The 13988-nt window shown below is 41.4% G+C and overlaps 1 protein-coding gene across 9 annotated transcripts in view; it reads left to right on the plus strand.

The window, feature by feature from the left end:
- Positions 1 to 13988, plus strand: part of PLS3 (plastin 3) — a 91767-nt gene that overhangs the window by 41193 nt on the left and 36586 nt on the right. For 6 of the 9 annotated variants that reach the window (XM_045472279.1, XM_045472283.1, XM_045472285.1 and 3 more), the window contains 2 exons: positions 4218 to 4302; positions 6286 to 6366. In XM_045472279.1, the coding sequence (XP_045328235.1) occupies positions 6294 to 6366 (73 nt within the window). In that variant the 5' untranslated portion in view covers positions 4218 to 4302; positions 6286 to 6293. The remainder of the gene's footprint in view (positions 1 to 4217; positions 4303 to 6285; positions 6367 to 13988) is intronic. The other 3 variants (XM_045472286.1, XM_045472281.1, XM_045472284.1) reach the window with 1 other exon arrangement.

Genomic DNA, 13988 nt, shown 5'->3' on the forward strand with positions numbered 1-13988 from the left:
GGGTTTGTTTTTTTTTTGTTGTTTTTGTTTTGTTTTGTGTGTTTTTTTGGTCCTAGGGGAGGCAGGCATAGGAGCAAGGGAGGAGACAGAATTTGGGACAGTGAGAGAACTCAGAAAAATGCAGAGACCCTGGGAGCTTTTACTTTTGATTGGGATTTCATTTGGCTGCATTTAAATGGAAGGAAAATATAGACCTTTTTTTTTTTAAACAGCACACTTTCTCTCTCTCTCTCTCTCTCTCTCTCTCACTCTCACTCTCTCCCTCCCTTGTAAAATAAAGTTCAGTTCGTTGGTAAGATAGACTAGGGAGGAAGACCTGTTTCAAAAGTCACCCTTTTCTTTTGGCCTGGCAACCGCATACCGAGAACCTAAGGTTAAACTTCAGCAAGTAAATTTACTTTTTACCTCTTGACCTTTTATTTTTCAGTGCTGATGGGGGGGGGGGGGCGCAGAAATGGGCAGATTGGGAGGAAAATGCCAATATTGACAAGCTCTTAGGTGTCTTTTAAAGTGGTCCTGAAATACTTAAAGTAAAATTTGCATTTTTAAAAAATGTCTCCTGGCCACTCTTCAAGTTGTATTTGGAAACTGGCCTTAATGAAGGAGTTAAATTGAGTCATGGGTGAAAAGTGGCTGACAGGTTTTCTTTAGGCCCCTCCTTCTGAAATGATATTGACTAAAGGCTTAGAATTTTTAGGTATGAAGGACATCTTCAGACGCTGTAGTCAATACTTATGGGGAAAATGGAATAACTTTTCATAGATCCCATTTAAAAGGTTCTTACTGGAACTTAGGCCTATTTTTATATAGCCTCTCACAATGATCTAGATATTTATTCCCTGTTTTCTTTCATCAAGGATCTGAAGTTACTGTAGAATAATTTATATATTACAGTGTGCCTTCACATATGCCCTCCTTTTTCATTTTTTTTTTTTTGTATTTTTTAAGTTTATTTTGAGAGAGAGAGAGAACCCCAAGCAGGCTCTGCACTAACTGATGTAGGGCTTGAACTCACGAACCATGAGATTAACCGCCTGACCCACCCAGGCGCCCCTACATATGCCATCCTTAATCTTCATGAGGAGCTGAGGGAAGTAGGTATTATTATTGCTGTCTTCAAATGAGGAGACTGAGGGTCCGATTAAATAATCTGGCTCACCGGGGCGCCTGGGTGGCGCAGTCGGTTAAGCGTCCGACTTCAACCAGGTCACGATCTCGCGGTCTGTGAGTTCGAGCCCCGCGTCAGGCTCTGGGCTGATGGCTCAGAGCCTGGAGCCTGTTTCCGATTCTGTGTCTCCCTCTCTCTCTGCCCGTCCCCCGTTCATGCTCTGTCTCTCCCTGTCCCAAAAATAAATAAATGTTGAAAAAAAAAATTAAAAAAAAAAAATAATAATCTGGCTCATGGACACACTGCTAGAAACAGCAGAACTGGGACACTGACCTTTTCGGATTCCACATCCAAGTCTTCCCATATTTCAAGGAATGCCCCGTGAGGAGAAATAGAGCTGCTGTCATTTTAATTTGTAAGATTTTAATTTTTAAAACCTTAATGTTAAATACCTACCTGGCAGCCCCCCTCTCTCTCTCTCTCAGAATAAATAAATAAACTGGAAAGAAAGATACCATCAGGGACAGCTGGGTGGCTCAGTCGGTTAAGCGTCTGACTTCGGCTCAGGTCATGATCTCACGGTTCATGAGTTTGAGCCTCGCGTCGGGCTCTGGGCTGACAGCTCGGAGCCTGGAACCTGCTTCAGATTGAGTGTCTCCCTTTCTCTCTGTCCCTCCCTTGCCCGCTCGTGCGGGCTCTCTCTCTCTCAAAAATAAATATTTAAGAAAATAAAATAAACATTGTGACTTTTATCGGGTGCCTGGGTGGCTCAGTTGGTTAAGCATCAGACTCTCGGTTTCAGCTCAGGTCATGATCTCACGATTTCGTGGGTTCGAGCCCTGCGTCGGGCTCTGTGCTGGCAGTTCAGAGCCTGCTTGAGATTACCTTTCTCTCCCACTCCTTCTGCCCCTCCCCTCCCCGCACTGTCTCTGTCTCTCACAAAAGTAAATAAATAAAAATTATTTTAAAAATTGTGACTTTTATCAACTAAAGCATATATGGCAAGGCTTTTAAATTTGACTTTGTATTTAGTAGTAGCTCGGATGCCTCAAGGTAGCATTTCTTTCATGTAATTATAAATAAACGAAACTGAGTTTATTTAAGTGAGAAGCTCCTAAACTATTCTGTTTTCCTGGACCATCTTGCCTGGAAATGTTGTTTTGGGGACATTTGCATATTCCAATTCTTTTCATTCTTATTCAGATGTGCCTCCCGAAGTCTCCTGTGAGTTGTAGGTGTTGGGGAGAAAAAAAATGTCTTCTTCTGCCCTTCTAGGTTCTTTGGTCTAATTAAATTGACATGATAAAGATTAACAGGAGACATACAGAAGTTTAATAACATAGGGGCGCTGGGTGGCTCGGTCGCTTGAGCATCCAGCTTCAGCTCAGGCCATGATGTCACCGTTTGTGGGTTCGAGCCCCTTGTTGGGCTCTGCACTGACAGTTCAGAGCCTGGAACCTGCTTCGGATTCTGTGTCTCCCTCTCTCTCTGCCCCTCCCCTGCTCACGCTCTGTCACTCTCTCTCTCAAAAATAATATTAAAAAAAAATTAAAACCTGAAAGTATATTCTGGTGTCTTTTTTTAATGCTGAGTCATATTGATTTCTTAAAATTTTTATTATTGAAGTGTAGTTGACATAATGATTCGTTTCAGGTAGATTGCTTAGTGATTCAACAATTCTATACATTGCCCAGTGCTCACCACCGTAAGTGTAGTTTCCAACTGTATTAATATTTTAATAAAATTTACCCATTTTATTTCTGAGAGAGAGCGAGCACATGCAAGGGAGAAGCAGAGAAAGAGAGAGGAATCCCAAGCAGGCTTCGTGCTATCAATGCAGAGCCTGCTGCGGGGCTCGAACCCAAGAACTGAGAGATCATGACCTGAACCAAAATCAAGAGTCAGGCGCTGAACTGAACTGAGCCACCCAGGCACCCCTCTCTTAAATATTCTTTTGTAAGTCAATGGTTGCCTTGAAGTCATTTCTGTGAGATCTAAGTATTTCCTAATTTTGCAGGAAGAACAAAACTACCTCTTTCCTGGCCTATCTGAAAAGAAACGAATATTCTTCCAAGTCTCCAGAGCCTTTTCCCTTCTATCTCTTTATTGCAGCCACTAATTTCCTTTGTGTCCAATTATAATTATTTATATGTTGCCCTCCCCAGACTGTAAATTCCTTGAGGGCAGGAACTAGACATACAACTGATGCCTGAAATACTGGTAAAAGTGTGTGAGGATAGATGTGTTTGCGTTGGGGAGGAGCGTGAAGAAGAGGGAAAGAGATTTCCGCCCTGTTCAGCCTTGCGGACCCGCAAAGGGGAGAAACCACAGGGGTGGGGGAGAAGGGTTTAGTCAGCAGGGCTGAAGCGTGGGGCAGGAGGGGGAGCTATGTCTAGAACCCTCTTTATCTAATATTCCCTTTCGTAAGGGAGTGATAGGGTAGTATGAGAATAAATCACTTGTCTTTGTTTCTTTAACTCAAATACTTTAGATCATTACTGATGCCCAAACTGCCCAAACTGGAAAGGACCTTCAGAGATAAGGAGAAGCCACATGTTTTGGATTTTCTGAGACAGTCTCACTTTCAAACTTTCTGTGCCCTTGTTCTACATGGTGAAGTTCATGGAGATGGTTAATGATTTCGTATTGAAAACTTGACTATGTAAAACTTGTGTAAAGAAACTTGGAGGGCGCCTGGGTCGTTCAGTTGGGTGAGCACCATACTCTTGGTTTCAGCTCAGGTCACGATCTCACGGTTTGTGGGTTCGAGCCCCACATCGGGCTCTGTGCCGATAGCGCGGAACCTGCTTGGGATTCTCTCTCTCTCTCTCTCTCTCTCTCTCTCTCTCTCTCTCTCACCCTACTTGTGCTCTCTCTCCCTCAAAATAAATAAATAACCTTATTTTTAAACAGAAAAGAAAATTGGAGTAAATCCTATATAGTATTTTTGTAATCAGAAGTGTTAAACATCATAATAGTAAAATAAAGGATACTTTTTAAAAGTACCGTCGTCATTACGTTATAGCTTAACATGAACAATCGCTTTTTACTCTTAACTTTTTAAAATGCCTACCTCATATCTAACTGAAGATCTTTCTTTACCTTATAGAGCCTCAGACTACTCTGAAAGGTGTTTTTACCCAACTTATCTACTGAGACATTTGTCCCTCTTTCGTGACATTTTAACATCCTAGGTAAGAAAAGTTTATAAAGAAGCAAGTTCTGTTTTCTGTTTTTTAAAAGTCTGTTTTTCTAACAAAGGAGCCACCTCTGGTGGGGGATGTTGATAATGGTGCTGGCTGTGCATGTGACTGCTGAAGGATTGCACGAGGCCTGAAATCTCTATGCTCCCTGTTCAATTTTGCTGCGAACCTAAAAGTCTGCTATAAAAATAAAGTCCTTAAAAAAGACTGAGAAAAAATAAATCCCCCTCCCCCCCCCAAATAAACAAACCCAGAGCAAGACATAATTATTTGTATTCCTCTCTGTCCAAAAATTGTGGACAGGTTTGTATTTGGGGATTACCCATTGTGATACAGACCTCCTTCCTCTGTTGCGGAGCTCAAGAAGATTTTTCTATAAAGGTCCAGATCATAAGTGTTATGGGCCAAGAGGCAAAATCAAAAATATTATATTATTAATATCAAGGATGTAATAATATTATTTCCACGAATTTTTGCTGACAAAATTCAAACTATACTACTACTACTAATAATAGAGTACTATTTTGTAATACACATCTGCTGAGAAAAATAGAATTCGCTCTTGGAGGGGAATAACCTTTCCCTTAATTAGGGCTCAAAGTTAACGTGCCTTATCAAAACTGACTGCAAATGTTTTTCTTTCTTTACAAACCATATTTAGCTTGGGGGAAGTGCAGAAATAGGCAGTAGTCCAGATGTGGCCCACAGGCCACAGTTTGTCAACCCCAGCTCTGTTGGTTAAGTAGGTAAAATAGGGCCCAGTCAGAACGCAAATTATGTATTTGGAACCCGATTATGTATTAAACCCAAATAATGTTAAGTTATATGAACGCTCCTTTAATGGGAGTGATTGATAGGTGTTAGTATCCTATTTGAAAACCAGTGTTTTCACAAGGAATGGTTGTATTGATTGATTTATTTTAAATGCTTATTTATTTTTGAGAGCAAGAGAGAGACAGTGCAAGCGGGGGGTGGGGGGGGGCGGGCAGAGAGAGAGGGAGACACAGAATCCGAAGCAGGCTCCAGGCTCTGAGCTGTCAGCACAGAGCCCGACGTGGGGCTCGCACTCACAAACGGCGAGATCATGACCCGAGCAGAAGCTGGACTCTCAACGAACTGAGCCACCCAGGCGCCCTTATTTATTTATTTATGTATTTATTTATTTTTAATGTTTATCTATTTTGAGAGAAAGAGCACGAGTGGGGGAGGGGCAGAGAGAGAGGGAGAGAGGGAGAATCCCAAGCAGGCTCCGTGCTGTCAGCTCAGAGCCCGACGCAGGGCTTCGTGCCGCAAACTGTGGGATTACGATCTTAGCTGACACCAAGAGCCGGACGCTTAACCAGCTAAGCCACCCAGATGCCCCCGCAATGAATGATTTTAAAGTGACTTAATGGAAAAAATGGTAACTGTGTGAGGTGCTGGATGTGCTAACTAACCTTGTTGTAGTAATCATTTCACAGTATGTTAGTATATCCAATCATCGTGGGATACACCTTAAACGTACACGATATTACATGTCAATTATCTCTCAGTAAAGCCGGAAAAAAAATGTAAAGAGCCAGTAAGAAAGAAAGCGAGATAAAGGCTTAATCGAACAGTTACATTGTACGTGAGTCTTTGGTCAGGCGATTTTGACTTTTAGTTTTGGCATGAATAACCAAGAATTTCTAGGATGTATCTCTTTCCTGTCATTGCTGGGTACCTTGGCCCTTCCTTACACTTAGGAGCGTAAGATTTTGTTCTTGAAAGGAAGATTCAGAGACTTTTTTGGTCTGAATAACTTTTGGTAAATCATGACTTCTCATGTGTTTGTTTTCTTCATGATGACTTTAGCTATAAATATGGGAACGCATCCAGATGCTTTTAGCAGTTTGCAATTCTGTTTAAATTCTAAGATGAGAATTTCACAGGAATGCTTACCATATATTCATCACAAACATCGCTCAGTCGTAAACCTTTTTGGTTTCTCTTTAGACCTTTAAATGGACGAGATGGCTACCACTCAGATTTCCAAAGATGAGCTTGATGAACTGAAAGAGGCCTTTGCAAAAGTTGGTGAGTATTTTTTACAGCGTTACCTATAGTAAAGCAATAATTATGTGGCCCTGATAAAAGTTATTTCTCTAAAAAATTATATGAATGGTTAATCGTGAACCGTAGGGCAAGGTAGTTAAAATCAACGGGATAAAGTTTTAGGAGCAACACGTTAAACTATTATTTCTAATTACGTCTATTATCTAATATGGTCAAGGGCCGGCTGAATGGCTCCGTTAGTAGAGCGTGTGACTCTTGATCTTGGGGTCATGAGTTCAAGCACCATGTCGTGCCCAGAGATTACTTAACAATAAATAGATAAATAACAAATAAACAGGGTGATGTACTTCTTTGTAAAAAAAAAAAAAAGTGGTCCTATGAAATAAATTCCACAGCATACCAATAAGAAAAATAAAAAAGGTAGATTATCTAATATGGTCAAAGGTTTTTAGTCCTGGGTACCAGTCCTTCGCTGGGGGCCACTGTGGCTCCTGAAATTCTTAGACAAATCTTTGGTGGTTAACTGTATTATATAGCATATATTTCTTAGGAGAGTATTGGAGCCTTCACCATATTCTCAGAGGGATGTGTGACCCCTGAAAACCTTAGGTGATTCCTTCAATTAGCTGATGTTTTGCCTTTCCCTGATTAGCTTGGCTTTGTGGCCTTTTTCATGGAGCTTCTGTGCCTTTGGATAACACAGTCTGTTCAACCTTCTCACGTTAAGCTGTAGTATCAGCATAAGATGGGAAGACGTAGCATGCCATTCGGTTTTTCCTTAAACATCACAGAACATGTCTTAGAATTTAGCAGCTATGGAAGCAGTTGATAGTATTTACATTCCAAATTTCAGTGCTCATGTCCTATCAATAGAAGATAGTGAGAAAACAGGGTAAGAACTGATGATTGATGTATGTACTCACGTGAGTCAACATGGGCCTAAAGAGGTAGCTACTAGTATGTGGTATCTCCTTGATCAAAGGGTGTCGAGCTAGATCATAATGATTTGTTATTTAAATCAGAACTGACTCTCTGACCTGTGTTACAAACCTCATTAATGAAAAGTGAGGACATGTACATCTCTATTTCCATACATTTCGGAACAGCATTTTCTGCGAAGGCATTTAAGGCTAACAGCAGGCCTTGGGAAGAATAATGATGCCTCACCAGGGTGACTATTCATAATCTCCTCAGAATTCTAAGCAGAGGTGCCCCTGGGTGGCTCAGTCTGTTAAGCTTCCGACTCTTGTTTTCTGCTCAGGTGATTTCGGCTCTCGAGCTCATGGTTCGTGGGATCGAGCCCCGCTTCGGGCTCTGCTCTGACAGTGTGGAGCCTGCTTGGGATTCTCTCTCTCCCTCTCTCTCTCTCTGTCCCTCCCCAACTCACGTGTGTGCACACTCTTTCTCTGTCTCAAAATAAACATTAAAAAAAATAATTCTAAGTAGAAAAACTTGGGTAGGCCTGAATCGAACATAATTTTCTGGGTGTCTATGAGAAAAAAAAAAAAAAGGAGTCTGTTAACTGGCCATAGTTACTACTTACCGTAAGGAGAGTATTATCTGGTACTCTCCTGATGTTCGATTGATTGCAAGAAAATGACAGGTGAATTCCTGGCTGCAAGATTTTTTAAATCTCATTATTCTATAGAAATATCCTTGTCATAATCGTTTTAGCATTGCATATCCTTTGAACCTTCTTTTTTTTCTTATGTTCGTCTTTCAGTATGAGGGACGGCCTAATTTATGAATAGAATCTTGGGGTAAGGACCATGACTTATTATTGCCATTATTGAATCTTAAAGGCCTCGTTTCCTCAAATACATGTTTATTGTTTAATACAGGCCTTGTTCTCGTGTGCAGCACCTTGAAAACAATTGTGTGCAATTTCGTTTTAAAATTAAAGCTCTTCAAATATGTTTTACTTGAGGGCACTGAAATACTCTCATCCGTAAAAGAGCTTAACTGCTCCTCGAAAGCTTTAAAGACACAAAGAGGGTTGACCAGTTATCTCCACATAGGAACCAGGGTTAAGTACAAAACATGAGGGATCAGTTAGAGCTTGGACTGAAGGAAAGAGTCACTGTAGAACTACCGTCTATTTTAAATCCTGCACCTTGGGGCGCCTGGGCGGCTCAGTCGGTTGAGCATCTGACTTCGGCTCAGGTCATGATCTCACAGCTTGTGAGTTCGAGCCCCGCGTCGGGCTCTGTGCTGACAGCTCAGAACCTGGAGCCTGCTTTGGATTCTGTGTCTCACTCTCTCTCTGTCCCTAACCCACTCGCATTGTCTCTGTCTCTCTCAAAAATAAATAAATATTTAAAATCAATCAATCAATCAATCCTGCAGGGGTTAGGGTGGACGAGGAGTTTCCCAAAGACAGCAGATTGGATCATACGTCCTACTGATGTCCCTAATAGACATATATTTATTTCGAATAGGGGTGCCTGGGTGGCTCAGTCGGTTAAGCATCTGACTTTGGTTCGGGTCATGATCTCACGGTTCATAGGTTCGAGCCCCTTGTCGGGCTCTGCGCTGACAGCTCGGAGCCTGGAGCCTGCTTCGGATTCTGTATCTCCCTTTCTCTCTGCCCCTCCCCCACTCGTGCTCTGTCTCTCAAAAACTTGTTTCTGCCCCTTAGTAGTTTGCTAGTAACACTTGACAGATGTCCCCCCGACCCCAATATTCTAACTCTTTTTCTGGCACACTGTATAAAATGATGGTTGTGGGGGCGCCTGGGTGGCTCAGTTGGTTAAGCATCTGACTTCCACTCAGGTCATGATCTCACAGGTTGTAGGTTCGAGCCCCTCATCGGGCTCCGTGCTGACAGCTCGGAGCCTGGAGCCTGCTTTGGATCCTGTGTCTCCCTCGCTCACTGCCCCTCCCCCACTCACACTCTGTCTCTCTCTGTCTCTTTCTCTCTCTCAAAAATAAACATCAAAAAAAATTTTTTTAATTCCTAAGATACGCAGACTCTTATTACTCTATATGCTGTAAATGGAAATTCCAGAGTCCACAATTCCTGCCTCTTCTGCATATTATTCTTTTGCATTCCCCACTCTGTATCTAGCTCAGTGTTGCATACACATCAGGTTCTCAATAAATATTTAATTGACTGAATCCCAAGGAATTATACATAATCTTTTCTTGCCCTGAGATTTTGTCACTATCAACTGTAAACTAAAAGGGCCTTTGTTACGAAGATTTTCATCATGGTGGAATTTATTACTAAAGGTTTTGGCCATCACATTGTAGCACGTAAAATTTATGTATATTTTTCTGCATAATAAAGGCTTGTAAGTAGTGTGTCTTTTAGAATAGTGTTTAAAGACCCAGCTGAATCTTTTGATTTTCCTTTAAAACCTCTGTAGTTTTCAGTTATTAGTTACGGAGCCCTCAGGCAACTGTCAAAGGTGTTATGGAAATCTTTTTTTTTTGTTTGTTTTTCATTCAGGGAAACGTGATTTGAAATTTTTTTAATGTTTATTTTTATTTTTGAGAGAGAGAGAGAGGGAGTGCGAGCAGAGCAGGGGCAGAGAGAAAGAGAGGGAGACACAGAATCCAAAGCAGGCTCCAGGCCCTTGCCTGTCGGCACAGAGCCCGATGCGGGGCTTGAACTCACAAACCTCAAGATAATGACCTGGGCTGGACCGACTGAGCCAACCAGGTGCCCCAGGGAAACGTGATTTTAAAAAGAAGCTCTAGAACTGATTTTCCTGTCAAGCACAATTTTTCTTATTGGTGGGGGGACGGCAGGGAGGACTACTCTGTTCGGTTGTGACAAAATATGGAAATCATTATGTGATTTTTTTCCCCCATCTATTAACAATAATAGCCTTGATTATCTCTTTAGAAATTCAGCAAAATCATAGTGTGTGAAGAAACGCTCTGTAATTACTGCTAATCGTAGGTTTTGTCCAATCAATTAATAGTGCTTTGAAATTCTCTTTACTAGCAATACATTGCGTATTAAGATTTAAAGTCCTTCTTTCATTTTCTGCACCTGCTTAGTGTTACACTCCAAGCAGTACATTTTCATTTAATTATTTCAATTTTCTCAACGTTTGTTTCCAGGATTTCCCACTGGGATAGCAGAAGCCGTGGTGCTGGTTGTTTTTGTTTTGTTTTTTTCCTACTTCATAATGTTTCCGTTTTAATTTAAACGCCTAGAAGTTCTTTCTAAAAAAAAAAAAAAAGAAAAAAAAAACAAGAATAAATAAAACTTTCAGAGCTAGAAGTCCTTTGGGTGATTAGTTGTCCTAAAGATAAATGTGCACAATGTGAATCTTTTCAGATTGGCTTTACCTTGCAAACACTGACATCTGACTTCTTTCTCTCCTAAGCACGCTACTGAGCTTTAAAAAAAAAAACACAAATTCAGCATTTTTGAAATAAAAGAATAACGGGGTTTTGTAAATGACTAGGAATACTGTGGGTATATTCCCTTGTGGCTGCCCACCACACTAAGTCAAAAAATTTCGGTTATGGTGATTTTCTCCTCCCAGGAAGCTGAGTTGTTTCAAGTTACTCGGTATTCTGTAGTACATAAAAACCACATCAGGATGATGCCACAAAGAGGAGAGTGGTTTAGTTTAATTTACTTCCAGTATTCAATATAACTACACCAGTGCATATTTGTTTAATTATGACTTAAAAACTAAAAACTATAGCCCAACCCCTCCCCCCCCCCCCGGAAAATAAACTTAACCTGGGCTGTTTCCCTGAGCCATCTGGTTAATTATCGGGGGGATATCAGAGATGAAGGTCTTGGGAGAGGCTGCAAACCATGTTTCGATGGTGTGGAAGATAGACGCACAAATATGTGGATGTGCAAGGTGAGGAGCATATGTGTTTTTAAAGTGGGAGAGTGGCGGCAGGTGACAAATGATGGCCAAACCGCTGGAAATTTTGAGGTGGAAAAGGATCAATAGACAACATTTTTGATCCCTTGGTCTCAGCCTTCTAATCTTGCCCAGCCTTCAGCTATACTTGACCTCCACCTTTGAGGATCCACTATTAGGATGAACTCTTAGGTAGCGACCTCTCTTCTGCCCTTAGCTGGGACTCATTAAACTGCCTCTTCTATTTGCTGGACTGAGCTACCTCAATAGGTATAAGCTGTGAGAGGCAAAACTCACGTTTAGTTAAGCATCTGGAGATGTTTAGCAGCTGCCTTTTCTAAAGTTTTAATGCCTAATGAAAGCTCGACTTTACTGCTTAGATCTGAGGATGGAATATAATCTAAATTCTTCGGCACAAGCCTTTTGGCCAAGTCTTTTAAATCAACATTCCATGTGCTTCCATGGGCATTCAGGATCGCGCATGTGTGCGCGCACACGTGTGCAAATGCGTTATCGTTAGACACATAGGTCCCTTTTTATCATTTTGTTAGTGCGAAAAATTTTGTGGAATATATTGGCTCAACTAAACGGAACTTTTAAACCCAGCTTTTCTGAAAGGATGTGCATCTGTACTTGATTGGTTTTTCTTCTTTAAGTCCTAATGAGCACTGTCCGGGAAGGGTTAGTTAGTAAAGACGTTGAATATGTGTTGCAGATGAGGACACACATATGCAACCTCTTTATAGAGAAAGACACTAGATTTAGACGGATTCAAGGATGGTTAAAGCAACACACACACACACACACACACACACACACAACCTGGGGGTCAAAGGAAATCCCACTCTTTCTTACTGTCAGATTTATAAGACGACGTAGCACCGCAAAAGATGCGTTTGAAGTGATAAATTGCACCACATAGCACCTGGACATGGGCAGTATAAAACAGCAGCTAAAATCAAAACCACTTGAATTCTGGCTCAGCTTTCTCCAGACAAGTACTTAAAATAGCTTAAATAACAGGATGCAAGGGGAGGGAAAACATTTCCTTTTAAGGATATGCATTCTTGGTGTGATTCAAACTTCTGCAGGAACATGGCCGTATAATAAGTTTATTTACTTTAAGGTTGCTTGGGGGAGGGCGTTGAGTTAACGGGCCTTTAAAATAATACATGGTACGAGAGCATAAGGGGGTTTCTTTTAAAGCAGACTGCAGACGTGAACCTACATGTGTCGTCAGAGAGAGACAGAGAGAGAGCGACAGACAGAATCTGTTGTTACAAACAGTTGGTTCCTGTCTGATGAACTCAGCAGCATTGGGAACCTGTTAGTGATTTCCTTTAAGTATAGTGATTTTTCTTTAAAAATAGGAACGCTTTGTCAATTTATTGAGATTTAGCTGCTCACTTTCTGCAAGAACTTTGTTCAGTGGGTAGATGCATAGGTTTTTTTTCCCTGCCATTCATTAATGTCAACTCGCACCGATCATATTTTCTGAACCCCAAAGTTGAGACTTGCTTGCAGAAACACTAAGAATGTTCTGGATAGGGGCGCCTGGGTGGCTCCGTCGGTTAAGCGTCCAACTTCGGCTCAGGTCACGATCTCACGGTCCATGGGTTCAAGCCCCGTGTCAGACTCTATGCTGACAAGCTCAGAGCCTGGAGCCTGCTTCAGATTGTGTGTCTCCTTTTCCCTCTGCCCCGCCCCAACTCCCTCTCTCTCTCTGGCTCTCTCTCTCTTTCTCAAAAATAAATCAAAATAAATCTCTCTCAAAAATTAAATTTTAATTTAAAGAATTAAAAAAAAAAAAAAAAGAACGCTCCAGGGGCACCTGGGTGGCTCAGTCAGTTGAGCATCCAACTCTTGATTTTGGCTCAGGTCATGATTTCACAGTTTGTGAGTTTGTCTGCACCGACAGTGTGGAGCCTGCTTGGGATTCTCTTCTGTCCCTCTGTCTCTGTCTGCCCCTCTTTGCCTCTTTCTCTCTCTCAAAATAAATAAATAAACTTAAATTAAAAAAATAAAAAGAATGTTCTGGATAATATAGGCTGTATGATAGTATCTACCTTATCAGATGGTTGAAAATAGGGTGCTAGGGGCTCCTGGGTGGCTCAGTCGGTTAAGCATCCGACTTTGGCTCAGGTCACAATCTCACAGTCCGTGAGTTCAAGCCCCGTGTCAGGCTCTGTGCTGACAGCTCAGAGCCTGGAGCCTGCTTCGGATTGGATTCTGTGTGTCCCTCTCTCTCTGCCCCTCCCCTGCTCATGCTCTGTCTCTCTCTGTCTCAAAAATAAATAAAAACATTAACAAAAATTAAAAAAAAAAAAACAACAGGGTGCTAGAACAGAAGAGTCTTCTAAATGCAGAACCTGGCCAACTCCATGCCAATGTGTAGGTAATGAGGAAGTGACAAATGAGCCAGAAAGGGGTTCCAGAATATCGGCAGCTTTAATGAGAAAATAAAGGGCCACCATTATGCCAGCAGGTTGTGATGTTAGTTTCCAGTTGTTAAAACTGTTTTTGATCTAGGTCTCTGTTTTTGGGGGTCGGTTTATTATTAAATTCTCATGTTTGTATCAAAATGCAGAATAGAAAAAGTTCGCTGTCAAACATAGTTTTGAGATCCTGATTAATAATGTCACGAATGAGATAGAAGCTTTCTAAAATGCCATTGTGTGATCTCATTTTCTGGCTTTCTAAAGCACAGCATATTAGATCTCTGATAATAGTTTAAGGGTGTGTGTGTGTGTGTGTGTGTGCATGCATGTGCGTGTGCATGTGTGTGTGTGTGTGTGTGTGTGTGTG

This window comes from Leopardus geoffroyi, chromosome X (genome assembly GCF_018350155.1).
Source record: "Leopardus geoffroyi isolate Oge1 chromosome X, O.geoffroyi_Oge1_pat1.0, whole genome shotgun sequence".
NCBI lineage: Eukaryota > Metazoa > Chordata > Mammalia > Carnivora > Felidae > Leopardus > Leopardus geoffroyi.